General features: G+C 61.5%; 1 protein-coding gene across 1 annotated transcript; it reads left to right on the forward strand.

The window, feature by feature from the left end:
* Positions 1–5,520: 5,520 nt before the first annotated feature.
* On the forward strand, positions 5,521–27,358 carry IGFN1 (immunoglobulin like and fibronectin type III domain containing 1; the record flags this gene model as incomplete). Its single annotated transcript, XM_082612274.1, has 19 exons — positions 5,521–5,625; positions 5,828–5,968; positions 8,142–8,310; positions 9,367–9,639; positions 10,364–12,193; positions 13,133–14,402; positions 14,560–14,636; positions 14,708–14,832; positions 15,489–15,630; positions 15,970–16,269; positions 16,765–17,064; positions 18,290–18,463; positions 19,263–19,391; positions 20,709–21,011; positions 22,209–22,297; positions 23,680–23,875; positions 24,555–24,863; positions 25,630–25,956; positions 26,842–27,358. The coding sequence occupies 19 exons, from the start codon at positions 5,521–5,523 to the stop codon at positions 27,102–27,104; spliced, it is 6,522 nt and encodes a 2,173-aa protein (XP_082468400.1). The 3' UTR covers positions 27,105–27,358.
* Between the last annotated feature and the right edge of the window lie 484 nt (positions 27,359–27,842).

The following is a 27,842-nucleotide window of genomic DNA, read 5'->3' on the forward strand; positions in this document are numbered from 1 at the left end:
CCGCGGCCGCCCTGGGCTGGCCCCCCACCATCCCGCCTGACACGCCGGGCCCTCCCCACGCCTCGTGGACCTCTGAGAACACGTGACAGCCTTTGTCCGCTCGGGAGCCTTAAGGCTCCCATCTCCTGACGCAACTCCCAAGGCTGTGTCGTTCCTGGGCAGAACCCAGGATGGGTGCGGTGGGGACAACCGGAGGAGACGGTGGCATCGTCCTCTCCTTGGGGAGTGCAGAGGGCATGTGGCGAGCGTGTGGGGGACAGAGGGGGACGGGACACAGCCACGCTGCCTTGCACGAGTGTGCTGCTGGAACGGCAGTGGATGGAGGGGGAGGGGATCTGGGTCAAGAGGAATTAACCAGGGAAGGATTCTGGCAGAGAAGGGCCTTTGCAAGCTTTGAAGAATGGTGCTTGATAGAAAGAAAGTGACCCCGATTCAGGGAGCGTTAAGTGACCTCCAAACAGGGCTCGCAGGCAGCAAGCGGCCTTGGGTTGGAAGGACTAAAGTCCTTGGAGGTTTGCTGGCCAGCAGGAGACGATTCTCTCCAGATCAGACCCAGGAGGAGGGCCGTGGGGCACGAAAGGTCTCCCGGTCCAGGAAGGGCTCACCACCTGAAGGCTAAGTTCTCTGGCTCCAGAGAGGAGCACGGCCCGACTCCTGCTTCCGATGTGCGGGCGCCCCCGCCGTGCCCGTGAACCGCGTTGCTGGCGGGCTGCCCCTGCACCAACATCAGCCATATTCGGAAAGGCCTGTTTCTCTCTCCTCGGGGGCCCGGCCTCCATCCCCCTGTGGCGCCCACCCCCCCCCTCCATCACCGCTGCTTCCCTCTCCCTCCGCACTCCCTCCCCCTCGCCTCCATCACGGCTCCTCCAGGCCCCTTTGCCCGTGGCTGCAGGCCCTCCCCACCCTCAGCCCTTTGGCCGTGGAGTCAGGACAGCTGGGCATGGGGTGGAGGGGTGGGCAGGAGGGCATCAGCTCAGGGGCACGGCGGGCGCAGCCGTGGAGAAGATGCCCAGGTTTCATCGTCCGTCATCAAGTATGGTGGAGCTGGGCTCCATCGAATTCTGCCCCTAGAGCTTTCAGTCTAGTGAAAGGGACGCTTCAAGTAACTCCCCAATAGCCAATGACAAGCTGTGACAAGCCAGCCCACCCCATCATCAATCCCGCCTGCAGGTGCACCTAGAATCCGACCCCGTCTCCACCGCCCTGTGGTCCAACGGGCAGCATCTCTCTCTGGATGATTGTGGGGGACACTTGTCTGCTCCCCCTGCATCCACTTTTATTTCCTTTCAGTCTATTTTCCACCCAGCAGCCAGAGCGGTCCTTAAAAAACAGACATCAGATCTCTTGACCCCTCCGCTCAGGACACTGCAGCGGCTTCCTGTCTTATTCAGAGTAAAGGGCAAGTCATCACCATGGCCCATAGCCCTGGTGATTGATGACCCTCCGCCTGGCTAACAAAATGCCCTCTGCTTCCCTCTGTCCTAACCACTCCAGGCTCATGGCCTCCAGGTTGTAAAAGTGGTATTTAAACCCGGGTCTGTCTGATTCAAGAGGCCACAGCCTTTCCACTAAGAACAGAATCATCCCCTTTTACCAGTGAGGAGACAGATATTCAGTAAGTTTAGGGAACCCCCTGGTGGTCCGGTGGTTGTGACTCCGCGTTCTCACTGCTGCGGACCCGGAATCGATCCCTGGTCGGGGAACTAAGAACCCACAAGCTGCACGGAGCGGCCAATAAATAAATAAAAAGTTTAAAGACCAGGCTGTGCTCACGTGACTAGGAAATTACGTCTGCCATTATCTGCATAATTAAATCCTGGGACAGACCCCTACCACTTCTTCCAGAAGGTTACAAATGTCCACCAGTGTAGACCAGGCAATCATGTTGTTGACAGTTCACGTCACTTCCACCACCAAATTCTCCTGGATTTTTATCTCTACCCAGTTTGTGGGCTTGTGGCCTTTTAGCCTGAGGTCACTTATAAATGATCTCAGAAAATCAGCCAGGAGATACCATTTTTCTTCCTTTAAATTCTCATGCTACCCACAGCGTAAGGGCAATTTTTTCATCTCCATAATTTTTGTAAATACAGTCTCCTGGCCCCCAAAAGGTCTCAGATCACCTCTCTTGCCCCCAGTCTCCACAGAGAGGTAAGTCCGGGCCAGGCTCAGGGGAAGCCAGCCTTCGCTGGATCATCAGTGGAACTGTCTCTGGGGGGCAGAGGAAAGCTCACCAGACAGGGAACCCTGGAGGGACACGAGCGGCTCAGTGCATCATGTCCCACCCACGTGTGTCAGGTCAAACCCATGCAAGAGGGCCCTGGACAGCTTTCTCCAGCGTGGAGAGGGGCCCCGGGGTTACTGTCTCCAGGATGGACACCAGGCCGGGCTGAGACTGGGCCTCAGGTCATCAGGCTCCCAGACCCTGGAGCCACCATGCTGGGGCTCCATCGAGAGCCCCTCCAGGAGTACAGATCCGTCACCAGGCAGTCAAGCCCTTTTCTGCCGTGGGAATTAGTGAGGTCCAGCGGGCTGCTGTCAATCTCCCAGGGGCAAGCATTTAATGACCTAGGCTGCCAGGTGCCCCCCCGATGTGGTCGATCGGGAGCCCAGGGACTGCCTGAGGTATTTTCCAGAATCAACTGCAGGACGGTGGGAGGCATGAGGGTTTTAGGAAGAGGGAAGTGGGACATGGGGGAGGCGCACCTCTGGGTCCTGAAATCACTTGTGGATGCTGGCTGGGCGTTCGAAAGGAACAGCCATAAAATGTCCCTGAGCCAACAAACCAAAGGGTTCTGTCACCTTTCCTCGTGACTGGCACCTGAACATTCCTTTGGTGGAATTCTGGTTTGGGGGGAGGGTCGGGTGGGGTGGGGTGTTTATCTTTTTCTCTCTTCCTCCCTCCTTCCTCCCTTTTTTTCTTTTCCTTCTGTCTTTTCTGGGTCCTAGAGGAAGCTCTGTAGGGGGAATTGGACAGCCTTGCGGGCGAGCAGAACTGGATTTCTGTTATATAAATGGAGAAGCCTGCTTTGAGGGGCGAATAGGCGTGTCTGCCTGGCTTCCTTCCCAGCTCTGCTGCTGAGTCGCTCAGGGCTCCCCCCCCCCACCCCAGTGTCTCAAGTCCTCTCTGCAAAATGGGGACAGGAACCCACCCACCCCGGCAGGATAGCCGAGGGCTTATAGGTGCCCACTCGTGCAAGAGCCCAGGCAGCATCCGGCACAAGGTTGGGGCACTTGGCTACCGTCCTGGTCAAGGTCGTCACGTCCACCTGACCCCTCCGCCATCCACTGGACTCTGACAGCTGCACACACCTCCCGGAACGTTGGACTTAATCTTTGGAAAAGAAATCAAACATTTATTTGGAGCCAGGTTTGAGAAATTAACAGGGTGGGGACCAATCGCGGTGAAAACATTTGGAGGAGGTTAAAGAGATGACGTTTGTCTGAAACAGTGAGACCTCTCCCCAGGCTGGCTTCTCCACCTGCCGGGGACAATGCCTTGCGTCTCACCAGACAATCCTCGTAAAACGTGCTTCTCATCCTTACGTGTAGGGCCTCATGTCCTCCTGTACTCGTGGTTATTTCCTGCTGCTGCTCTAGTATTTGTGTTCGAGAATACTTGATTCTTCAATGGAGTTTCAACACTTTGCATCTCTGATTCAGGTTGGGTAGCGGAGCCCCTGATCAATAAAGAGAAGCTGGTGTTGCCTGTCGACCGTGGTTCCCTTTATGTCTTCAGAAGCTGACCAATCCTCCGCCTCCACTCAGAATCGGGGGATGGGGTGATGGCTCTGGTGACTGTGGAACAGCTTGGGAACGATGCACTTAGGGCCGAGGAAGGACAGTCCTTCTATTACTCCTACACGCTGCCTCTCAAATTCAGGCCCCCACTTGGAGGCTGTGACCAACTGCTTTGCTACCAACTGGTCCTGGATCGCCTGTGCCATTCCCAGTGGGTCCCCCTCCATTCAGAAGCTCACTGGTCCCTTGTTGGGAACCTGTCCCTTCCCTCTGGTTTTCTTGCACAGAAGGCTGACGGGCGTCTCCTTCCCCGCCTTTCGGTCATCACCCTTGGGACCTCCTCCTGGGAGGAGATTCCAAGCTCACCACCTCCTGGGAGGCCTCCTGGCTGTACGGTTCCTGGAGTCGCTCCCTGCCCACACTCTCCCGTGGCAGAGCCTTGGGGATCACGCCCTCTTGTCTGTCAGGGCTGTGACTAGCTCCCCAAGTCTGGGCCTGTTTGGTGCCACTTTGGATGGTGATTCCCAAGGGGGCAGTGGCTTACGGTGTCAGGGGTCCAAGGGATCAGCTTAGCCGAAAAATTAAGGCTTTGGATGATGAGAACACCCCCGCTAAGCGGGGTCATGTAAACCAGGCAGCACGGGGCGAGCTTGACCGAGCCAATCTGGTTGAGGGCTTCACGCTCTGCGAGGAGCTGGATGATGATGTCATAGGACCCCTCCACCTCTGACCTCCCAGGAGGTGAGGACGTGAACCCCTGGGGGCCCTGCCCTGCCACGCCCGGGCTGGAGGAGGAGGAGGGAGGCGGGCTGAGCGGGAGGGGCAGAGGGCGCCGTGAGTCTCCCGGGACCTGCGTCTGCTCCCCGCGCTGCTGGTCCTCCGGCGGTCCATTCAGAGCCTCGGGCAGCGCACAGCAGCTGGACCCGAGGAGGACGGGGCGGCTGGGAGGCTGGAGGCTGGCTGTGCGCCCGGGTAGGTGGGCCCTGCACACCACGTGGAGGGGACAGAGATGGAGAGGCTGGGACACTGTCCAGCTTCTCTGCTCAGGCGGAGCAGGCAGTGGGCAGGAAATCCCGGGAGAGCTCCCCGGAGCCGGTACATCCCCTCCGACAGCTCCAGGACACTTGGAGGGCAGAACGGCAGTGAGTCTGTCCGGGTGCTTCTGTCCTGGCTCTGATTTTCCCACGCTGCTCGGCTGGCAGTGAAGACCAGCTTAAAACCTCTGACCAGCTCTCCAGAATGAGGACCTCGGGCCTGGGACTGGCTACATCTTGATAACTAACACGGTCAGACGGTTGAGAGAAGCCCTGTTTGTCTCTTCCTGCCCTGATTCCTACCTGCTGAGAAACTGGCGGCGGCAGGAAGCCGGATGGGCTGGATGAAGCAGCAGGTGGGGCAGGGGCTGGAGGGCTGTGGGCCCGAGGGGGACCAGGAGACACTCGCTGGGACCCGAGCCGCTGTTTGGAGCAGAGAATTAAGATTCTTCTCAAAAGTGGGAGGACCCGTGGAGGAGAGCGCGTGTCTCCGTTCCATGCCCGCCTGGTTTACATGACCCCGCTTAGCGAGGGCGTTCTCATCATCCAAAGCCTTAATTTTTCGGCTAAGCTGATCCCTTGGGACCCCTGACACCGTAAGTCACGCAGACACGCCACAACCTGCTGGTCTCCGACCAGACAGATCTCTCGTCCTTGTCTTTGATTTCGTACCACATCTAGCTTATTCCCAGAGAGGTGGAGGTCAGGAGGGCGAGATGGCTTAACATTGGCCCCCTAAGTCCCCATGGGGGCTCAGCCTCTCTCCCTTCTCAGCTGGGGCCTGGAGGCAGGAGGCTGGAGGGAGAGGCACGTGGAGGTTTATGCTTCTTGGCGTGTGACAAACAGCCAAGTAAGTAACCGAGAGCTGATGTGATGGTGATGGAGCCATGAAGGGAAAGATGCTGACTAAGATATCCATCCGAGCTGACCCGCCCCAGGGTGGAGGTCGTGGGCAGGCGTTGGGTGGTAGCCCTGGGCGTGGGTGGGACGGAGCCCCTCCCCACCGCGGCCACAGCTGGGTCCCCCTCCATCCCCCCTCACCCTCCCCGGAGACTCCCGCTGCACGGTGGCCGTGGCCCTGTGACCACGCCATCTCCAACCCGAGACACATCGAGGTCAACAAGGAGGGGATCGCAACGTTCGACCTGGAGCTGGATCTCAAGAGTTCTGAGAACAAGCTTTACCTGTATAAGGTGAGGCTGGAGGGGCCATCAAGGGGGGGCTCTTGGCAGGGATGCTGCAGGTCCCGGGGGGAGGAACTGTGCGAGCAACCGAGTACACAGGTGACGAGCCCCGCCTCCCGTGGAGTTCCTGCTTTGCTTGGGGTCAGCTCAAACCCTGGTGAAGACAGTCCAGGGAGGCCTCTGACCTCTCACCGAGCGACCCGGCTTTCCAGCCAGGGCACGGGGTCAAAAGGGGTTTCTGAGAAGCGCACCCTCTCCTCTGAGCTCTCTCTCCAGACACATCGCTGCAAGGACTCCAGGAGTAAATACACATCAACCAGGTGGTGGTAGCGTCGGTGTCTGGAGACGGGTGCTGCAGGGGGCGGCAGCGAAGCATCACACTGTCCTGTGGTCAGACTCCTCCTGGCTCCCCCAGTTCCTGGCTGTGTGACCGCAGGAAAGGTGCTTACTTTCTCTGTGCCTTGGTTGCCTCATCTGTGACATGAGGGTAATGCAGGACTTGTGTCCTGGCGTGTTGAAAGGATAACTGAGATGGTGCGTGATTTGCTTCTCCGCTCAGCCTCCCCCTGGCTGCCCCGCTCCCCCCTCACCCTGGCTCACCCCCGTTCCTTTGCTCCCTGCTCCCTCTGTCTGCCCCCGCTCTGCCCCTCATCCACACGGCTAACTGCCGCCCCCCAGTGGCTCCCCGGCCCCCCTGTGTAGTGGAGTGTGTCCCCAGCCCCATCCGGCTCCTGGACCCACATACTCCTTTCTCTCCCCCCACCCCCGACCCCAGTTCTATCTCTTTCTAACAAACATTATATCCTTTACTTATTTATGATGCTTATTATTTCTCTGTCTCCCCGTAGAACTTTAGTTCCCTGAGGCCAGGAATCTTTGTTTTATTCACTGATGTGTCCGAGTACCTAAAACACTGCCTGGCACACATCAGGCAGCTAAGTGTTAGCTACTGTTAATACGGATCTTCCTCGACCTGTGATGGGGTTACGTCCCGATAAACCCCCTGTAAGTTGAAAATATCATAAGACGAAAATACATTGAGGGCTTTCCTGGTAGCACAGTGTTTAAGAATATGCCTGGCATTGCAGGGGACACGTGTTCGAGCCCTGGTCCGGGAAGACCCCACGTGCCGTGGAGCAACTAAGCCCGTGCGCCACAACTACTGAGCCCGTGTGCCACAACTACTGAAGCTTGTGCACCTAGAGCCCGTGCTCCACAAGAGAAGCCACTGCAATGAGAAGCCCGCGCGCCGCAATGGAAAGTAGCCCCCGCTCGCCGAAACTAGAGGAAGCCCGCGCGCAGCAACGAAGACCCCACACAGCCAAAAATAAAATAAATAAAATTAAAACAAGAAAATACATTGAATACACCTAACCTACTGAACACCATACATAGGTCAACCCAGCCCTCCTTTAACGTGCTCAGAAGACTTGTATCAGCTAGAGTTGGGCAAAATTATCTAACAGAAAGCCTGTTTTGCCATGAAGTGTTGAGTATCTCCTGTAATTGATTGAATGCTGTACCGAAAGCGAAAAGCAGATGGTTGTCTGGTACAGAATGGTTCTCAGTGTGTGGGTGACTCACCCTCGTGAAGGCGGGCTGCCCGGGAGCTGGGGCTGCACTGCCCAGCACTAGCCTGGGAAAGATCAAAAGTCACGATTCCAGGTACGGTTCCTCCTCAACGTGCATCGCCTTCGCACCATTGTAGAGCCAGAAAACAAATCACAAGCCAAACCCTTGTAGAGCAGGACCCCCTGTTTTTCGGCACGTGGCCAGTCGTTCCGGGGCTTGGCTAGGGTGGGTGTGTGCATCAGCCGCGGTAGTACTCTGGTTCCTCATGAATGAACGCCTGGGGGCCCGGCCACCCCCGCTCGTTCCCGCCCCCGCTCGGGTAGGAGTTCTGCTCTAGCTGCCGCGGTGCCGGCTCAGCAATCTCGGGTGTCTCTTGCGTAAACTCAGCAGGTCATTTACAACGTGGTAAGAGCCAGGGATATTCCTAGAGCATTTCTTTCCCTCCACCCCGCCCCTCTCCGCCCCACCCCTTTATCGTCCAGCGGTGTTGGTGTTCTTTGGTGCCCGGGCCAGTGGGGAACACGGCCGGTCGTCAGCAAGCAGGATGGGGGCAGGAGGTGCCGTGGACCCACTGAGGCCCTGGACCCCGCTCTTCCTCTCCTGGCCTCAGGATGGCGAGATGGCCCCCTATGGCTTGGACGACCAGACCAAGAACTGCCTGCAGCATCTGGGGAAGCACTGCCAGTTCCAGATCCGAGACCTGCGGCCGGAGGACGCTGGCATTTACCGGGTCGGGGTGCAGGATGCCGAAGTCCCCTCCACGGGGCTGGAGGCCAGCGGTGAGTGGTCTGCCCTGCCGAAGTCTGAGCGGGGGCGCCCAGTTCGGTTCCATTGCGGGGGGTAGGCGAACGTGACATGGCCCCCCCTTCGCAGTTGGGGAGAGGCACGTGTACCCAAATGGTTAAATTATGATGATGCCTTTTCAAAATCTTGGTCCGAGGTCTGTGTTTCTCCTGGTGCTGGGCTGGGCTCCACTGCGGGTCTCAGACATGGGGTACCTGGCTCTCGCCTTGCTCACAGGCTGTCCATAGCATCCGCTCACTCTCAGATCAGGTCTGCCTAATTCTACGGCCTCCTCTCTGATGTGGGTCCTCCCCTCCCACGACCCCCCAGCAAGAATCTCCACCAGGTCCGCACGCTCCTGCCCCGTGCAGACCCCTCCCCTCCCTGCCCCCCGTGCCCACGCCCCACCGGGACTGTCCCTTCCCCCCTCATCAAGCTCTTCCCTTCCCACTGCCACTGCCCCCACCCCTGCCCCAGCACCTGACAGCTCAAGGGACGTTGGAGGGAGGAGAGGCTTGGGGCGGGCAGGTAAATCATAGAGAACGAGGCTAAGTCAAGGTTGAAGAAGAAGGAGAGAGTAGACCTCCAGCTGGCCTGGCATGGTGGACGCGGAAGGGGGCAGGGCTCCGGGGTCAGCCAGACCAGGCTGTGGATTCCGTCTGGACCACGTCTTAGCTGGGCAAGCCATATAACTTGTAAAGCCTCAGTGTTCTCACCTGTAAAAGGGAAATAATACCACCTGCCTCGGAGGTGGTCGTGGGGATTAATCAGATGGCAGGCATAAAGCACTGGGCTCAGCCTGTTGGTTTCCTTTCTGTACCTACCTGCCCCCAGATAGAACGGTCAGATTTAGAATTCCAGAATATTCCAGAGCCCGAGTCTGACTGTTCACAACCTAATTATAACTCCTCACTTTATGTGGGGAAACTGATACCTGGGGCAAGGAGTGGCCTGTCCAAGGTGACAGGGAGCCGTGGCTAAGCTGGCCTGAGCTGGGCTCGCTGTCTCCCAGCGCCCTGCGTCAGGTCACGCTGTGTCCTGCTCTCCGGCAGCCGTCCTGTCCCAGGTGGTGGTCCCGCTGGCCTGTGCCCACTGCGGGGAGCAGGGCGATGCGGTCCTCGAGGGCACTCTCTCTGGCCCCTGCCCCGGCGCCACCTGGCATTGCCGGCACCGGCCGCTCCGGCTGAGCGGCAGATACGAGGCGTTCGTGTCCAGTGATGGGCTGACCCACCAGCTTCTGGCGAGAAGGGCCTGCTTCTCAGACATGGGCCTCTATTCCCTTGGCACCAAGCTCCACACCTGCAGCGCCTGGCTGGTGGTTGAAGGTGAGTGGGCACCCCCCCACCCCAGTCTGTCCCCGCCTCTGCCGCGGGGGCGAGACCTCAGGGCCCCGGAGGGTGGGAGGAGGGCCGGGGCAGGGCTTCTGTTGCCAGTCCCCTGCTGTGGAGATTCGTCCTCCCCGCAGAGAACGAGGAAGGCCCCCTAGATCTACTCTTGGCGCCTGCATTGCAGGCCCTTCACGGCCAGCCCAGCCCTCCTCAGCGGCATCTGCTCCACTGGGCACAGATCCAAGACGGCCCGAAGGTCCTGGACAGGGCTTGGGACAGTGGCCCAGGTCCACTATGGATGAGGAGCCCCTGGGTCGGGCAAAAGAACACCCTTAAACTCCCCTAGGGTTCTGGGTTCAAGGTGATCCTAGGAAACTGTAAATTGGACGTTTGTAAGGCAGGCAGTAGGGCAAGTAGATGTTTTTAAACACCAGCCACCTGCTCACGGCAAATGGCTGTTGGCTTCTGTATTTTCTCTAAAACGCCTCATGAACCACCTAGCAAACTGGGGTGGCCTCGGATACAGGACTGGGGGAGGTGATGATGGGATTTATCCACCAATGAGCTGCCACATTCTGGCTTCCTCTGGAGATGGTCGGCTTGTTTCCCTGCTGGGGAAACTGAGGGTCAGGCAAAGCCGCTGGGGTCCGAGAGGTGGCTTGGCCTGAGTTCACAGGTCTTTTCTCCTGTCTTTTTCTGGGGGCGTGACCTCTCACCAAAGCTGGGAAGGATAAAAGCCATCTGACCGCGAGCACTGACCACCAGCAGCCCGAACATGGAGCCCAGAGCCCAGAAGATTCCAGGAGCATCCGTGGCGAGGCGGGGAGACCCAAAGAGCAGGACCCCACAGGGAGCTCCCTCCAGGGGGCCGGGCTGGCTTCTGGGCTCACAGCCGGCCCAGACAGAGGTGGCCTGGGTGGGCGCAGCTACACTTCGATGGGGGACGAGGAGGCGGCCGACTCAGCCCGGGGCCCTGGACCCGCAAGAAAGGGCTTTCTGGAAGAAGGGGGCAGAGTCACTCCTCTTGGTGAAAATCAGCTCCATGGAGAGGGGCGCAGGGACAGGAGCCTTCCAGGGAGCTCAGGGGAGGGCCTAGAATCAGGGCTGGGCCTCGCAGGGGACCAACTGCGAGGCCATAGCAGCGACAGCGAGGGGGACGGATGCTCTGGGACGGCAGGAGGCAGGAAGGCTGGGTCCTGGCCTCCTCAGGCTGGAGGGCTGGGGTGCAGTGGGGGAGGGAAGGGGCATGGAGAGGACCCTAGGAGTCGGCTGCCCAGGCTCAGCCAGGGACAGCCCTGGGACGCTCAGCTGGGACCTGGGACCAGAGAGCGGGCCCCGCAGGGATCCCAGGCTGGTCATGTGGGGTCTTGGTCAGAAGGGGAGGAGATGGAGATTTTGCAGGGGCAGAGCCTGGATGAGGTGGGGGGAGAGGATGGTCTGAGTGGGGAAAGGGGGAGAGGAGCGGCAGGGGCAGCGCAGGGCAGCGGGACTGGCCTGGGGGACACCAGGGGCCGCCGCAGGGTGGGAGCTCCTGGGGCCCTGGAGCCTTCCAGAGGAAGAGGTTCTAGCTCCATGGCAGGCAGGGGCCCTGAGTCCTGGGGCTCTCGGAAAGGTAGTGATGCTGACTGTGGGGACCGGGGGTGCCCCTTGGGGTCAGGGGAGTCTCCAGGACAGACCTCTAAATGCAAGGACTTCCAGGGGCCACCGATATCTGGTGGCGGGGGCATCCCCCTGGGGCACGGGGGTCCTGAAGCCAAGGCTGGGTCTTCACTGCAGGAGGCAGGTGATGGAGGCCCACGGGGGTCTGAGGATGGGGGAAGGGGCTGCACAACTAGCCCTGGAGGCCCAGGGGGTCCCGGGGGCTGGGACAGGGGCCCACAGGGGCTCAGGGGAAGGGAGTGCCCGGAGACGGTGGGGACCTTCGGCGAGGCAGAGGATGGCTCCAGCAGCCCCCAGGATTCCCGAGCCTGGACAGCCGGGCAGAGGGGAACAGGGGAGGCGGGCAGAATAGGGTCTGAGGGCCCAGGCCCTTGGGAGGACACACGGTCCAGCCCCAGCAAATCCGGGGCCCACTGTGGGCCTCGAGTGCTGGGGTCTGGTGGGGGGCAAGAGGGTGAGGGGGGCACCCAGGTGGCTGGGCTGATGGGTTCTGGTCGGGGCGTGGATGCCAGAAGCCACAGGCTAAGAGGGCCTTCGGGCCCTGGTGGGACACTGGGAGACACGGATGGGTTCAGAGGTGCAGGGCCCATGGGGTCTGAGCCAGATTTCTGGGATGGGCCACGCAGCTCCAGGGAGAAAGGACCCGGAGGTGAGATGGGCCACGGGGATGGCGCGGGCGGCTCGGGGGTGCCGGAGTCTAGATTTGGTGATGGCTTCGGGGACCCCAGGGGAGCAGGCCTAGAATACGGAGCTGGTTACAGTGATGGCTCAGGGAGGCTGGGAGCCGGGGGGTCTGGAGACGGAGCCAGTTATGGGGACGCTACCTGGGGCCCCCAGGCACGAGCTCCTCACGCGGGGCCGGCCTCTGAGAGCCAGGGCGCTGATGAGTCTGGTGAAGCGCCGGGCCTTGGGGATGGATCACGAGCTGCAGGGCCTCTGCCCACTGGAAGCACATCAGCTTACGGAGGGGGGTCGAGGGGTCTTGAGCCTGGGGGGATGGAGCCAAGGGGCGCGGCAGGCTTTAGAGGTGGTTCAGGAGGCCTTGGAGGAACTGGGTCAGGCGCTAAGGCTGATTATAGGGGCGAGTCAGGGGGCTCTGGGGAAATGGGGTCAGGCGCTAAGGCTGGTTACAGGGACAATTTAGGGGGTTCTGGAGGAACTGGCTCAGGGGGTGAGGCAGGTTACAGGGACGGTTTGAGTGATACTAAGGGAATGGAGTCAGGGAGTGAGGTAGGGTGTAGGGGAGCCTCAGGAGGATCTGGGGAGATGGGGCGAGGGGCTGAGATGCACTGCAGAGATGCTTCAGGGAGGTTTGGAGGAACAGGCTCACCTGTTCCTGGAACGGGAGGTGAGGGTGGACCCAGAGGCCAGGAAGCCATGGCACATGGGTCAGTATACTGGGCAGCCCCAGAGGGGTCTCACGGTGGCACAGGTCCCAAGGACGGTCTGGAGAGGGGCAGCGGGACGGGGCTCGTGGGAGGGGCAGGCGCTGGGCTGGGCTCTGGGGTGGCTGCGAGGCCTGGCATCACAGACGGTACAGCACTCGGGGACGGGCCCAGGGGCCCAGGGCTGCTGGGGGTCCACGGAGGCCCTCAGATGCTTTCAGATGGGCAGGGCTCCAAGAGTGGTTTGGGGGCCTCTGGACCCCCAGGCACCCCTGAGGCATGGGGGGCTGTTGGCTCGGAGGGAGAGTCAGGCATCAGAGGGTGGCAAGGTAGCTCGGGGCTCCCAGGGTCCCCTGGGCACAGAGGGGCTCCCAGTGGGGAGGGAGGGTCTGCAGGCCACGCAGCGGGTGTGGGCGCTTCTGGGATTCCTGACTGTCGGGGGCCAGCGCAGGATGAGACCTGGGCAGGGACAGCTGCTTGGGAATCCGGACGTGACCAGGCCTTCTGGGAAGCAGGTCCAGGGGCAGCAGACAGGGGTCCAGCGGCTGGCCAGGGTGCATTGGCACCTCAGGGCTCCGGGGCTGCACAGCTGGGTGGCGGGAGGATGGGGGCAGGGTTGGGGGGCTCAGCAGGTACAAGCCAGGGTCTGGACAGCAGCCGGATGCCCGGGGAAAGGGGCAGATCCATGTCACTGTCCGCCAGTGGGCGCGGAGAAAGCCATGCTTGGGGCCCAGGCTGGGAAGACCAGGGGTGTGGCCAAGACAGCACAGGTGCCAGGGACCAGCCCCCAGGCTCCAGGGCTTCAAGCTCCCTGCAGGAGGAAGATGCCACTTTCGGGGGGACCCATGAAGGGCCACAAGCCTCCTGGGGCTGGGAGGGGGTTCCAGGCAGAGAGGAGGCTGGTGGGGGGCAAAGCCCAGGGTTCCCGGATGGCAAAGCTTCAGGTCTTGGAAGGAGCAGGGCTAGCGGCCCAGGGGACTCAGGTGTCCCGGGTAAGGGGACTTCTGCTGGGAGGGAGAATGGCTCCACCCAAAGGCCTGGGGATTCGGGACGTCAGGGAGCCTGGGAGGGCCCAGATGGTCCCTTCGGCAGAAAAGACTCTGGAGACGGGTCACGGGGGACCCAGGGGCCTGGCTCTCGGGTGGGCACAGGACAGAGGGGAGGAAGGGGCTTCCTGAGGGAGCAGGGGTCCCTGGAGGCTAAGGATGATAGGGCCCGACGTCCAGGGGCTCTAAAGGAGTACGAGGGCCGGGGAGCCAAAGAGTCGACCAGGTCAGAGAGGAGGCTTGGTCCATTCAGGAACAGGACTCAGACGTGGTCCAGGGTCGAGGTTGGAGCAGCAAAGAGGTGGGGAGCGGATAAGGCCAGACACCTGGGGGAACCGCCTGGAGGAGAGGAGGGGGGGTGCCCAGAGAAGACCCCCAGCCGTCCTGGCAGCAGGAAAGACGGCAAAGAGGGTGGGTCAGACGTCCACGGCCAGAGAACAAACGCCACCCGGAGTCCCGGATCCAGACAGAAGCCTGGCGCTGGCGGTTTCTCCAAGGAGGCGCGGGGTAAGTGCCTCTCAGCTGTGCTGGCTCCAGGCGGGAGCCAAGGGGGGGCTCCCTGCACACTGGGCTGCCTGGGCCGTTCCCAGACCCAGGAGTTTGTTGCTATCAGCGACCCCCATTTCCAGGGATCTCTTCCCAATTCAGGAGGCAACCTCTTCCTCCTCGTGTGGGGGGGATGCGGGCTGCACGGGGCTCGGGGTCCTCCTGGTATCTGTCTTGACGCCCTGTGTCCAAAGCACTGGACTTGTTGAACTAACTCTCTGTGGGTCCCCCAGACGTCGCCCTGTGTGACTCAAGGGCCCCTCATCTCCCTGGCCCCCCAGATCCCCTGCACCAGCCTGGGCCCTGCGGAGAAAACCGGACGGTCTGGCCTCGCTGGCAGGACGTGTGGCCTCCCGGGGTACCGGGGGAGGCTGGGCGGCAGGGGCATCCCTGGGCGCCGGTCCTCCACACTCCCCCGTGTCTCTCCAGGCCCTACAGGCCACTTCTCCCAGGGCCTGGCTGACCTGGAGGTGCAGCGCGGGGAGGCTGCCGTGCTCTCCTGCACCCTCACCAGAGACCTGGGACCCGGAGCCTGGTTTAAGGATGGAGTCAAGGTACTGCCCCCCACCCCTCCTCACCAGCCGGTTTGCGGGGAGGGATGAGTGAAGCAGGGAGGAGTAGAAGGAGTTTTCACTCTTCCTTGTACCAACGCGCCGACTCTGCGAGAAGTTTAAAGGGCCGACACCTTGGTGCGCTTGGAGTAAAACTGGATTTTTAAAGTGGGCGTGTCTCCCACTCACCCCTCCCTGTACACACCCCTGGCCCTCCCTCCACATCCAAACTGCTGTCCTGCCCCGGCACCTCTGGAAGTCTGCCTGTCCTTCAAGGCCGGTACGGAGGCCGCCTCCTCGGCCCAGCCAGACGGGATCTCCGCTCCCTGAACAGCCCTGGACCCTTTAGCTGTCATCTCAGCAGGGGGTAGTCAAGGGCTCTGGAGCAGGCCCTTGGCGTCCACTGGACCGGGCTGAGCCCAGTGCGGCCACTCACCGCGGACGTGGCCTCTGGCTTCCATGCCTGTAAAATGGGCTAACAGGGGTGCCCACTTCACAGGTCGTGGACAGTTGATGAGACACTGAAGGGGGTGACTGGCTCCAGCCGAGCACACGATGAGCGTTCAGTTCATTCCCGCAGTTGCCGTAGAAAAGGCCCTGGCCCGCGGTGGGAGGGGCTGGACGGGGCGGGTGACGGTCCTCTGTGGCCTCGTTCCCAGCTCAGCGCCCGGGACGGAGTCGCCTTCGAGCAAGACGGGCTGGAGCACAGGCTCCTCATTGCCCACGCGGAGGGGACCCAGGCTGGGAGGTACAGCTTTGGAGCCGGCGACCAGCAGAGCGAGGCCACGCTGACCGTCCACGGTGAGGCCCGGCCCTGCCCTTTCCTGCCAGGCGGGCTCTCGGCCGGTGACACACGCCACTGCTGAACGCCTGGACATGTCGCCAGCCTGCAGCCCGTGTCGAGTCTCACACTCGGTCGAGGGGATGGTTTTAAAAAGCAACCCACACGCTCCCCATTCCCGTCAGCACGTCCTCAGAGAGGTTCGACCCCGTCTGTCCTGCTGCAGATGAAGCCCCTGGGTCCCACCCGCCCGTTCTCACGAGGCGGGGAGGGGGCTCTGTCTCGGGGCCCTTCCTTCCCCGCCCCCAGGTGCCCGGCGCCCAGCGTCTTTGACTCCTTGTGCCCTGTCCTCTCCCCAGAGCCCCCGGTCATTGCTCCCGACATGACGGCGAAGCTGAGGGAGCCGCTGGTGGTCAAGGCGGGGAAGCCAGTGACCATGAAGGTCGCCTTCCAGAGCTGCCTCCCGGTCCAGGCCACCTGGAGCAAGGACGGGGCCGAGGTGGCCGGCGGTGACGGCAGAGGGGCCCAGGTGGCAGTGGGGGACAGCTCCACATGGCTGTGCCTCCCCAGCGCCAGCAGGAAGGACTGCGGCCAGTACAGCGTGGCTCTGAGCAGCAAGGGCGGCTCTGTGCAGGCCAAGCTCACCCTGCAAGTCCTAGGTGCCAGCCTGGCCCCAGCCCTGTCCCCGGCCCCACTGAGCCCTCCCTGGCAGCGGGGCAGGCCCTGGTGGGGGGTGTCCCTGGTATTAACCCTCACGTGCATGCTGTTTAAGATCCAAACTTACCCCTAGCTGTCCTCGCCCCTCCTCAGACTGGTTTGGAATCCTACTGCGGGGAGACGGGCCATGTGTCTCTGCAGCTGACACACCAGGCCCTAGGGGTGTCGCTGGGGTGGGTGATGGCCCCCAGACCTGAGTGGTGCCAGCGAGGTGGGACTGCCTGTGGCCAGAAGGCAGTGCCCATCTGGGCTCGGGGCTGGTGCATTCTGTGTCACCTTCCGGGGGTGTGCATGGCGGGGGTGGAGACCAGGGACGCCGCGCGGTGATGCCCACCCAGGACCTCCAGCCCCGGGCAGGCTCGTCCGCTGATGGGGGGAGCCCAGCGCCCCTCCCCTGCGGCTCCTCTGACCCCCCTTCTCCTCTCGGGGGTCCCCAGACAAGCCTCAGCCCCCACAGGGCCCCCTGGAGGTGCAGGACGGCCACGGGGCTGGCGTCTGCCTCTGCTGGCGGCCCCCAGCAGACGACGGGGGCCAGGCCCTGCAGCACTACGTGGTGGAGAGGCGGCAGGCTGGCCTCAGCACTTGGCTGAAGGTGGGCGAGGCCCCTGCGGACAGCACCAGCTTCACAGATGCCCAGGCGGAGCAGGGCAAGAAATACAGCTTCCGCGTGCGGGCCGTGACCGCGGAGGGGCCCGGGGGGGCCCTGGAGTCCGACGAGGTGCTGGCGGCTCCCGAGGGTGAGAGGACAGCCCGGAGCCAGGGAGGGCACGTGCCGGGCTCCCCACCGTGCCCAGGGAGCAGGAGCCACCAGCCAACACGCTGGGGGTCTTGAGGCCCTTCGAGCGCACTGTGAGAGCCTCACCCCCGCTTCTTGGGGACCTGGCGGCCAGATCAGCAAGCAGGATGTGCGGGGTCTTCTCCAGCTGTGGTTCTGTGGGACTGGGGGCCCCTGGGACAGCCTGGCATCGTCCTGCATCTGCAGCATCTCGCAGGGCCGAGGGGCCGAGGGGCCTGAGGCTGGCTCAGACCCCTGACCCCCCGAAGAAGGGATAGCACGTGGCTGGGCCCAGATGCCCGCTCCTCCTCCAGGACCCCTGGGAGCTGGCGCCTCTCCCAGCCCCCGACTGACCTCTCCCAGCCCCTGACTGACCTCTCCCAGCCCCTAACGACTGACCTCTCCCAGCCCCTGACTGACGTCTCCCAGCCCCTGACTGACGTCTCCCAGCCCCTGACTGACCTCTCCCAGCCCCTAACGACTGACCTCTCCCAGCCCGTGACTGACGTCTCCCAGCCCCTGACTGACGTCTCCCAGCCCCTGACTGACCTCTCCCAGTCCCTGACCTGACCTCTCCCAGCCCCTGACTGACCTCTCCCAGCCCCTGACTGACTTCTCCCAGCCCCTGACTGACCTCTCCCAGCCCCTGACTGACCTGACCTCTCCTAGCCCCTGACTGACCTCTCCCAGCCCCTGACTGACCTCTCCCAGCCCCTGACCTGACCTCCCCCAGCCCCTGACTGACCTCTCCCAGCCCTTGACTGACCTCACGCAGCCCCTGACTGACCTCTCCCAGCCCCTGAGTGACCTCACCCAGCCCCTGACCTGACCTCTCCCAGCCCCTGACTGACCTGACCTCTCCCGGCCCCTGACTGACCTGAACTCTCCCGGCCCCTGACTGACCTCTCCCAGCCCCTGACTGACCTCTCCCAGCCCCTGACTGACCTGACCTCTCCCAGCCCCTGACCGACCTCTCCCAGCCCCTGACCGACCTCTCCCAGCCCCTGACTGACCTTTCCCAGCCCCTGACTGACCTGACCTCTCCTAGCCCCTGACTGACCTCTCGCAGCCCCTGACTGACCCTTCCCAGCCCCTGACCTGACCTCTCCCAGCCCCTGACTGACCTCTCCCAGCCCCTGACCGACCTCTCCCAGCCCCTGACTGACCAGCACCCTCTCCGCCCCCAGTTGTGCCCGGGCCCCCTCCCCCGCCAGCCATCCTGTCGGCCTCCAGCCAAAGCATCACTCTGTCGTGGACGGCACCTCGGGGCCCGGGCAGTGCCCACATCCTGGGCTACCTGATCGAGAAGCGCACGAAGGGAAGGAACCCCTGGGTGGCAGTGACCCAGCAGCCGGTGCCTGGTGAGCAGCCTGGCGGTGGTCTGCATCGTCCTGGCCTCCAGGGCCTCCCTGGACCCCCGGCCCGAGGGGCTGTAGCAGCATCAAGCCAGGTCACTCTAGAATGACGGTCTCGCTGGTGGTGGTTTACCTCCGGGGCATTTGGCAACATCCAGCGATTTGGGGTGGTCACACTGAAGGGGGAAGATGGGGGTGGCCCCTCGTGTGAAGGGACTGAGATGCTGCGGCATGTCCTTCGACACACAGCGCAGTGCCCCCCCCCCACCGACCCCGCCCCTTCCCCAAACAAAGAACTGTCTGGCCCAGAGCCTGGTTTAGCAGAAGTCTCACGCGGCAGGCAGCTCGTGCTTCTCTCTAACGTGAGCTTTCTCATCCATACGACGACGACGGGGAGAAGTGCCCCCGCCCCCTGAGTAGATTCCAGGAAACTGCTTTCTGAGCCCAGAACAAACTCAGAAAAGCCCAAGCCCAGGCTAGTAGGAGAAAGAGGGGTTCAGAGCTCCAGGCAGGCTGTGCTGGGTGCCAGGCTGTGCCCCCCGGAGCCTCGGCCTCCCGTCTCTGGAAAGAGGGCCATGGACTGCGGACACCTTCTGTACCTACACTGCTGAGTTGTTCCATTTTATTTAAATAGGACAGCAGCTCTAAGGCAGAGGGAACCAGAGCCATGAAGGCTCTCCCCTTGGAGAGGACGAGTCAGGGCCGGCTGGGGGCTGGGGGGCAGGGAGGTGTAGGGCCAGGCTGGTCTCGTCCAGGCATCGCCCGGCCCCATCAGGCGGGACTAACGTGGGTGGGCTTCCCACAGAGAAGAAGTGGACGGTGCTGGACCTGAGGCAGGGCTGTCAGTACGAGTTCCGGGTCACAGCCGTGGCCCCCTCTGGCCCCGGGGAGCCTGGGCCCCCATCGGATGCCGTCTTTGCTCGGGACCCCATGAGTAAGCGGAGTGCCAACCCGGGAGAGGGTGGTGGCAGTGGCATGAGCAGGCCGGGACAGTCCCGAAGGAGACATCAGGATGGCTGGGGGATAAAGGTCGAAAGGCCCTGAGGGCGAGGCAAAACTTAGGGGCCCCTGGAGGCTTGAGGCCCTACACTGAGACCAGACAGGCCCAGGAGCCAGAGATGGGGGTTGGAAAGTCCTTCCCCAGCTCAGCCCACTCACTTGGTCCCATCCTGTAAGCATCCACTGACCCCAGTGAGGGGGCATCATCCCTACAGGGAGGGGGTGGTCACAGGGGAGCCTCACCATCAATTCTCCATCTAGCGAGCATCTACTCATCACCTGCTGGGGGCTGGCATGGTGTCAGGAACCAGGTGCATCCTTGGGACACTTCTGGTCTAGAGCAGCATTACCTGTGGTCCACGTGTCCACGACAGGCAGCCTAGGACATTTCCAAGCCCTACAGAAGAGAAACCTGCCCTGCTTTGTTTGATCCAAATTTCCCAAGTTCAAGCAGAATTTGTGTTTTCCACGAAACACCTGTCAAAGCATCCCTCCACGGCCTACAGCTGCTCTGTGCGCCTCTCCTGAGCCCTTACCCTCATGACCCCGCTGGTGACAAGCCCTGGAGGAGCAGCACGTTCCTGGCCCTTGTGGATCGGCCAGGGGCGTCCTTCCGTGTCAGCCAGGGCCTGGGGAAGTGGCCGCAGGGCCTGGAGAGACACAGGGAGTCTGGGGAGCTGGGTGCCCAGGGACTGCCCCCAGGTGGTTCCCCAGGTTTGAAGTCCAGAGCCCTGGACGCAGTCTACAGAGCCCTTTACATAGCTCACACCTTTGTTCTGAAACCCTCGTGGGTGGGTGGGCCTGTGCTGGTATTGTTCCCATTTTACAGGTACAGAGCACAAAGTATGGACTAAGTACCCAAGGTAGTCTTGACTAGGAGCTTAATGCTCACAACAGATAGAGAATTCTAGTCTTCAGGGATGTTGGAACCTAAGGACTCATCGATGAAAACAGCAGATTGGGGGAATTATGGAAAGACAGTTAGGGGAAGGGGGTTGGCAGGTTGGCGAGTGGGTGGAAGGGGTCGCGGGAGGCTTCCCGGAGGAGGCGAGCTGGGATGGGTGGTGCAGACTGAGGAAGAGTCCCGGGTAGAGCAAGGGTTTGGGTCCAGGCAGGTGCTTTACAAAGCCTGGAGGCGGACCCCTCAGTGAAAGCAATCCCCAGCCGCCCATGGAAAACCAGTGAGTGGCCACTGAGGGGCCTCCCTCAGGAGAGGTGATGCCTCTCCTGACACCCCGTGGTGCCTGGCCAGGACCCCCCGGGCCCGTGAGGGATCTCCAGGTCACGGACACGTTGCACACCAGCATCACCCTGAGCTGGGCCCAACCGGACCCTCAGGACGGGGACGAGGCACTGGGCTACGTGGTAGAGCTGGGCGACTCAGCCAGCCTGCAGTGGAGTCCGTGCCACGCAGGCACCGTGCTGGGCACTACGTACACGATCAAGGGGCTGCGGCCTCGGGAGGGCTACTTCGTGCGGGTGACAGCCGTGAATGACGGGGGCCGAGGCCCTCCCACTGCCCTGGACACGGTGGTGCAAGCCATGCCCGTCAGTGGTGAGTCCACCTCCCTCCTCCAGTCCAGGCCCTTCCTGGGGAGGGCCTCTGAGTTGCACCCATGCACGAGCTGAGCCGGGACCCCCACCCCCACCCCAGCTTAGTGAAGTGTCACGTATTGGGTGCCTAGTAGGAGCAGGGCACTGGGCTAGGCAGGCCCTTTCAGTAATGCATTTTCATTGTAACTCATGAAAATCGTACAAGGTCAATACTATCCCCAATTTACAGATAAGGAAACCGAGGTCAGCAGTACACTGCCCTGGGCCTTACCACTGGTATGCAGCAGAGCCCGGGTGCCAGCCAGGTGACTGACCCCAAAGCCCAGGCTCGCTCCAGAATTCTTTGCTGCCTCCCCAGCGTGGCCTGAGAAGGCCGGCTGCCCCTCAGCTCCCGGGTTCACGTCAATGCAGAAGACGCCCCCTTCCCTGTTACCGGAAGGTGGACTGTCCTTCCCTGGGGGCGTTAACTGCTGGAGCAGCTGACCTGGCTTTGGCCCAAGCTGACACTGGGCCATCCCAACAGACCCCAGCTGTCCTTGTGATGATAAGGGAGACATACAAAAAAAATCACCCTGAGTCTGTGGCCGGAACCCAGAGCCCGTCCTGGCTCCGCCCCAAACCCCGGGCTCTGGGGCCACTTCCTGCCACAGATGGGTCGTTTTCATCTGCAAAACACAAGAGGGGCTTCCCTGGTGGCGCAGTGGTTGAGAGTCCGCCTGCCGATGTAGGAGACACGGGTTCGTGCCCCGGTCCGGGAGGATCCCACATGCCGCGGAGCGGCTGGGCCCGTGAGCCATGGCCGCTGAGCCTGCGCGTCCGGAGCCTGTGCTCCGCAAGGGGAGAGGCCACAGCAGTGAGAGGCCCGCGTACCGCAAAAACAACAACAAAAAAAAAACACAAGAGTTGGGCTAGTTTCTCACCATCCCCCTCCGTTCCAGCCTGACCCTAAGGCTGCCCCTGACAGCTTCCCTTTCTCAGCCCCCATCCCGCTCCCCCCTCCCCCAGCCCTGCGGCTCCCCCCAGGATTCCCCTCCAGCCCCCTCTCCAGTTCCTGCAGGGCCCCCTGTCCGATGTCCAGTGGGGTTTCAGCATCACTGGGCTGGCCTAGCGTCTAGTCCCCCTGCAGCCCTGCCTGGTTAGTGACCAGGGCTGGGGCCCAAATGCAGAGGGAGGTGACAGGCCACCCCGTGTGTTCCAGGCTGTCCCAAGTTCCTCATGGACGCCAGCACGAAGTACTTGCTGACGGTCAGAGCTGGGGACACAGTTCGTGTGCCTGTCCACTTCGAGGTGAGCGTATGTAGTGGGCTGAGGCAGGCAGTCTCAGCCCTGTGGGCCTCCTTTCTTCCCGGTTCCTTTCTGGCCCCTAGTCAGGGACCTGCGCTTGTGCTGGAAATCAGGCCGCATAGAGAAGGGGAGGGGAGGGGAGGGTCCTCCTGGCAGGCAGAGCCCTCCTCCCCTGGAAGCTGGGTGGCCACTCTGCTCCTGTCCACGACGCCCTCTGGTGGCCGCGATCGGTACTGCACCTCTAAACCCGCGCCCCGTCCCCTCCCCCCACCCACTGCTCCACCTCCTTGGTCTGGCAAGGGTGCCCTGCAGCGGGGTGATGCCCCTTGACTTCAGAATGTCTGTTGTGAGAGTACGTAGCCTGTGTTTGTACGTGTAGTACAGCAGCCAGTGTGGTTAGAAGCACAGGTGCCTGGATTCAAATTCTGACGTCAAGGCTCACTAGCTGTTTGACTTTGGACACATACCTTAACCTCTCTGTGTTCCGACGTCCTCATCTGTCAAGAGAGGGTATTAATAGTAACTTACCTCAAAGGGTTGTTCTGAGGATTCAAGGAATTAATACTTGAAAGCGCATAAATAGTGCTGGGCACATGGCAGTACCCGGTTATGTATTATTATTATGGTGGTGGTTGTGAAAATTGTCATCATCTGCGTGGGAGACTCATAGGTGGCGGAGTCAGACCCAAACCCAGATCTAACTCTAAATTACATGTTCTTAACTATTAGACCATAATCATGACGATGGTAATGATGACAAAAATATTTAAGACACACCAAGTGTTTGCTCTGTGTTGGGCCCTGTTCGTATCATTAACTTCTTGGGTCCCCAGACAAGCCTGTGAGGTAGGTCATTGTCAGCATCCCCAGGTGCCTCTGACTCCCAGAGCTGAGGGTCTCATGGGAGTTGGTGGTGCAGCCATCAGGCAGCTGGACTGGTCCCCTCACCCTGGTCAGGGTCAGGCCACCATACCCTCCCTCCTGGACTATTGCAGGGACCCCCAAGTCATACCCCCCTTGGCAGCCCAGCCTGGGCACCAGGGTGGTCAGCACTCCCCTCCCACGAGTCCTCCCCACTTCCACCCGCCCTCGCTCCCCCAGCCCCGTGAATCCAGATCTAATTCCTGGTTAAAGCTTACAACAGCAGTTCGTGGCTCACAGAACGAGACGCAGGTGTCTGTATGGGTGTGATGTGCGGGGCCCTTAAGGTGTTTGCAACCCCCCCCCTTTGCAGCCTCCTCTCCTCTCCCCCCACCCCTGCTCCCACCGTGGCTCTACCCGGATGCTCCTCTCAGGATGCTCTTCTCACACTTACACTTCAGCCCAGCTCAAAGCCATGGCTTCCACAAAACTCCCCTCTCACCTCTCCTTCCTCTGTGTCCCAGGCCGCCTCCATGCCGGACGTGACCTGGCTAAAGGATGGCTTGCCCTTGCCTAAAAGAAGTGTGACCTCCGTCAAGGATGGCCTCACCCAGCTCCTGGTCCCCGCGGCCAGCCTCGCTGACAGCGGCCTCTACACTGTGGTGCTGAGGAGTCCGCGGGGGGAGGAGGCCACCTATATCTTCCGCCTCAGGGTGGCAGGTGAGGCAGCCCCGGGCTGGGGCTGGGGCTGGACACGGCTGGGCTGCTCCCCAGGGCTTGGTCACCGGTCTGCGGGATTCCACCCGCCTGGGTGTGCCCGTGACCACACCCTGACCCTTCTTATGCGCCCCAAGGGAGAAAGGAGGAGGGGCCGGGGGGAGGGGGTATCACTGTCCTTCTCTTCGGGGGATTGGGGACAGTTGAGCACAGCCCTCCCCGGACCTCTGTTGTCCCTCGTTTTGGGTCAGTGAGCAGAGACAGTCACCACCATCACATCACTCCAATGAGCGGTGGCAAGAATTGTCTGTGCTCCTCCCCTGGGATAAAGGTGGCCTCCCCCAGCCCCAGCCCCGGAGGGGGTTCTGAAACACAGAAATGATGGACAACTACAGCGGGAGCTCTGTAACTTGGTCTCATGGAAGCCCCCACTCTGTTCCTGTGTCATTTTACTTACAAGACAAAGTGAATTAAAATGAGTCTTTTTGGAGGTTTCCCACCCTCTAGCAGTAACTGCAGAACTGGCCCAGTTCTCTCTGGCTCCAGCCCCCTGCCTGGCGAGACCGTGTCTCCAGGGCCCTGGAAGAAGTGGGCAGGACTCGGGGACCTGGAAAGACTCAGGGCCCTGGGCAGGGCCAGGTGGAGCACTTCCGGCTCCAGACTGACCCGTCTGTCCCCGCAGCGCGCCCACGGGCCCCGGGGCCCATCCTCCTGCGGGAGGGCACGCTGGGCTCGGTGACCGTCGAGTGGGTGCCGTCCCCGGACGAGGCCGATGGGAGGGCCGCCCCGCTGCACTACACGGTGCTGACGCGCTCCTCCGTGCTCGCGCCCTGGCGCCCCGCGGCCGAGCGCCTGCACGCCTGCCGCTTCACCCTGGAGGGCGCCCTCCCGGGCCACGAGTACCACTTCCGCGTGGTGGCCAAGAACGAGCTGGGCGCCAGCGAGCCCTCAGACACGCGCCAGCCCTGGATCGTCCCGCGGCAGCCGCCAGGTAAGCTCCGCGCGGAGAGGCGGGGACGGAGGCTGGGAGGGCGGGGACGCAGGCTGGGAGGGCGGGGACGGAGGCTGGGAGGGCGGGGACGCAGGCTGGTGGGGCGGGGACGCAAGCTGGGAGGGCGGGGACAGCCGCCGGTCCATCGCTCTTCCCACCTCCCGCCCCGCCCACCGGCTCCCGTGTCCTCCGCGTCTGCGATTCAGGGTGGGTGCCGCTTCCTCCGCGGGGAGAACGCGAGGAGCCGGGGCTGTCTGCGTGTCTTGGGTGGCCTCTCCAGTCAGTGGCAGGCGAAAAGGTAGACAGAGACCAGTGCTTCTCCGAAAACAGAGTCTTTTACAAAGTCACATAGATGCGAACCTTCAAAGCAGTTGCCAGAAAAAGCAGGCCATAAAATCAGATGCTCGTTTTCTCACTTTCACGAGTTCTAAAGTAGAAAAATGTCTGAAAGCTTCCACACCAAAATGCTAGCTGTGGTCATCGGTAGGTAGTTGGCTGTGCTGGGTTTTTATTCCTTCTCCTTTTGATTCCTTGTATGTTCCAATTTGTCCACACTGAGTGTGTGTTAGCTTGTAGTACAGGAAAAAAAAAGTCCAAAAATTATTTTAAGAAAAGGATAAAAAATGAGCAGAGCAGCCTTGGGGCCAAGTTTGCAGGTGAGACACGGCAGGAGGGTCCAGGCAGCGCCCGAGTTCACCAGGGGCTTGGGGCTCGCCGCAGCCCTTCTCTCTTTCTGACCCTCCTCGCCTGCCAGTTTCCACTGCAGACAGGGTCACGGTGAAGGCTCCCAGCTACCAGGAGCCCTACCTGAGACAGAAGCCCCGCTTCCTGGTGGGCCTGCGGACCCACCTGCTGCCCCTGGGTTCTGAGTGCTGCATGACCTGCGCCGTGCAGGGCTGGCCGCAGCCCCGCGTCACCTGGTTCAAGAACGACCAGAGCCTCGCAGGCGACCCCGCCGTGTACAGCACGGACCTGCTGGGCGTGTGCTCCCTGGTCATCCCCAGCGTCTCGGCCGAGGACGGCGGCGAGTACAAGGTGGTGGCCGAGAACACACTGGGCCAGGCCGTCAGCACCGCCACCCTCATCGTCATGGGTGAGACGCTACCCGACAGGGGGGCGAGCTGGTGGGGGGCGGGGGGGAAGGAGAGCCAGAGACACAGCTCCCGGCTGCCTCCAGGGAGTCCTCAAGGGGCCCGTCCCCTTCTAGAGGGGTGGGCTGGAGTCAGGACAGCGCGGTTCTCCGCCTGGCTCTCCATGAGCTCTGCTACTTAACCTCCACCTCCGGCTCTCCTGGGGCCTTGGTTTGCCCATCGCAGTGGATGAGATCACTGGTAAGCAGCTCTTGGCTTGAGGGGCTCTGTGCCACCCACCTAAGCTTCCCACAATGGCCTCGCGACCCATTTTGAATGAGAGAGAAAGAGGCTTCTTCTCAGGTGCACCTTCATAAATATGCCCAGAGAGGGACACCTAGTGCCCCAAGGCCACCCTAGTTCTCTCGTGGGTATTCCCCAGTAAAGTAAATAATGTGTGTTAATAAGAAAACTAGCCTCTTTTTTTTTTATTGTTAGAGTACATTTCTTTTATGTTTTTAATTTTTATTTTATATTGGAGTATAGTTGATTTACAATATTGTGTTAGTCCCCAATAGCATCTTATATTTTGAATAGTTAAAAAAAAAAAAAAGAAGTAACTCCTAAACATTTTTCATTAATCGGGATTGACCTTTGTGCGGCAGTGGCCCTTTCAACCCGGGAAAGGAACGTTTCAAAGTGCCCAGCTCGTGTGCACACCTATCGTTTGGGGGAGGTTACGGTTCCCCAAGGGGCCAGGGGAGAACTTAGCCCAAAGTTGGAGAGCGTGTGGTGGCTGTGGATCTGAACCCACACGCCCGTGGCAGAGCCCCGCGGCCTGACCCCCTGCGGTGTCACGTTGACCTTCAGGACGACGAGCCCGGATCCTGGTCCTCTGTGTCTTGCAGAATCTAGCTCTGAGCCCCAACACACCCTGGAGTGGCCCAGCCCATCCCCACAGCCTTGGGATGAAGGCAGATCCTCGAAGGTTCACTCCTCACACCGCACTGGCCTGGGGAGGCAGTCCCAGAGGATGGAGGATGCTGGCAGTGCCCAGAGCCCCAGGGAGAGGGGAGTGAGGGGGCTCCTGGGGAAGCTCCTCCCGGAGGGCACGGAGGCTTTGGGGAAGACAAAGAAGAAGCGGGCATTCAGCCTCCCAGCCCCAAGCTAAGTGACTGAACGGGATGGCAGCGAGCCTCCTGCTTGGGGGAGCAGAGGGAACTGGATGTGTCTGCAGGATGGAGGCCAAATCCCTTGGGGGGAGGGCAGGACGGGCTGGGCCTGAGTGACCACAGTGAGGGGAGAGCACGGGGGTCCGAGGACCTGGGCGGGAGCCGGGGCTGGAGGGCCATGTGTGTGTGTGTGCTGGGACAGCTGCTCTCTGTATGTTGTTTCTTTATTAAAGCATTGGCTAACACTGGCAAACCATTTGCAAGTGAATTTGGGGTCTGCACTCTGGGGGGAAGATTCCCAGTGCAGAGCCTCTGTGCCAGGCTCCAGCCGGGGGTGGGCTTCTGGCTGGAGGGAAGAGCTGGGTCAGAACCGGGCTCTTCTGCATCCCGGGGCTGCGCAGTCAGTTCCAAGGGTGGGAAATCTGGGAACGTTCCGAGGGTTTGCGTGGTGGAGAGACAGCCCCACCCCCACCCCCGCCCCGCCCGAGCCCTAGCCCGTGTCTCCTGCACGCCTCTGTCTGGCCAAATCCTTCTCAGAGCCAGAGGCTTCCCTGGGCTGGGAAATAGCACTCCTGGGCGGATGGGCGGACTCTGTGGGCCCCAGCTTGCCCCTCCACAGTCCCACTGCCCCGTGTCACAGACGGGCCCCATGTCACAGACAGGACGGGATGCTGTGTGACCCACCACCTCCACCAGAAGCTCTGGTCCTATTTCACCTTCCAGGCCTGGCCCCTGAG

Source organism: Mesoplodon mirus (assembly GCF_964341445.2).
Source record: "Mesoplodon mirus genome assembly, chromosome: 3".
Classification (NCBI taxonomy): Eukaryota; Metazoa; Chordata; class Mammalia; order Artiodactyla; family Ziphiidae; genus Mesoplodon; species Mesoplodon mirus.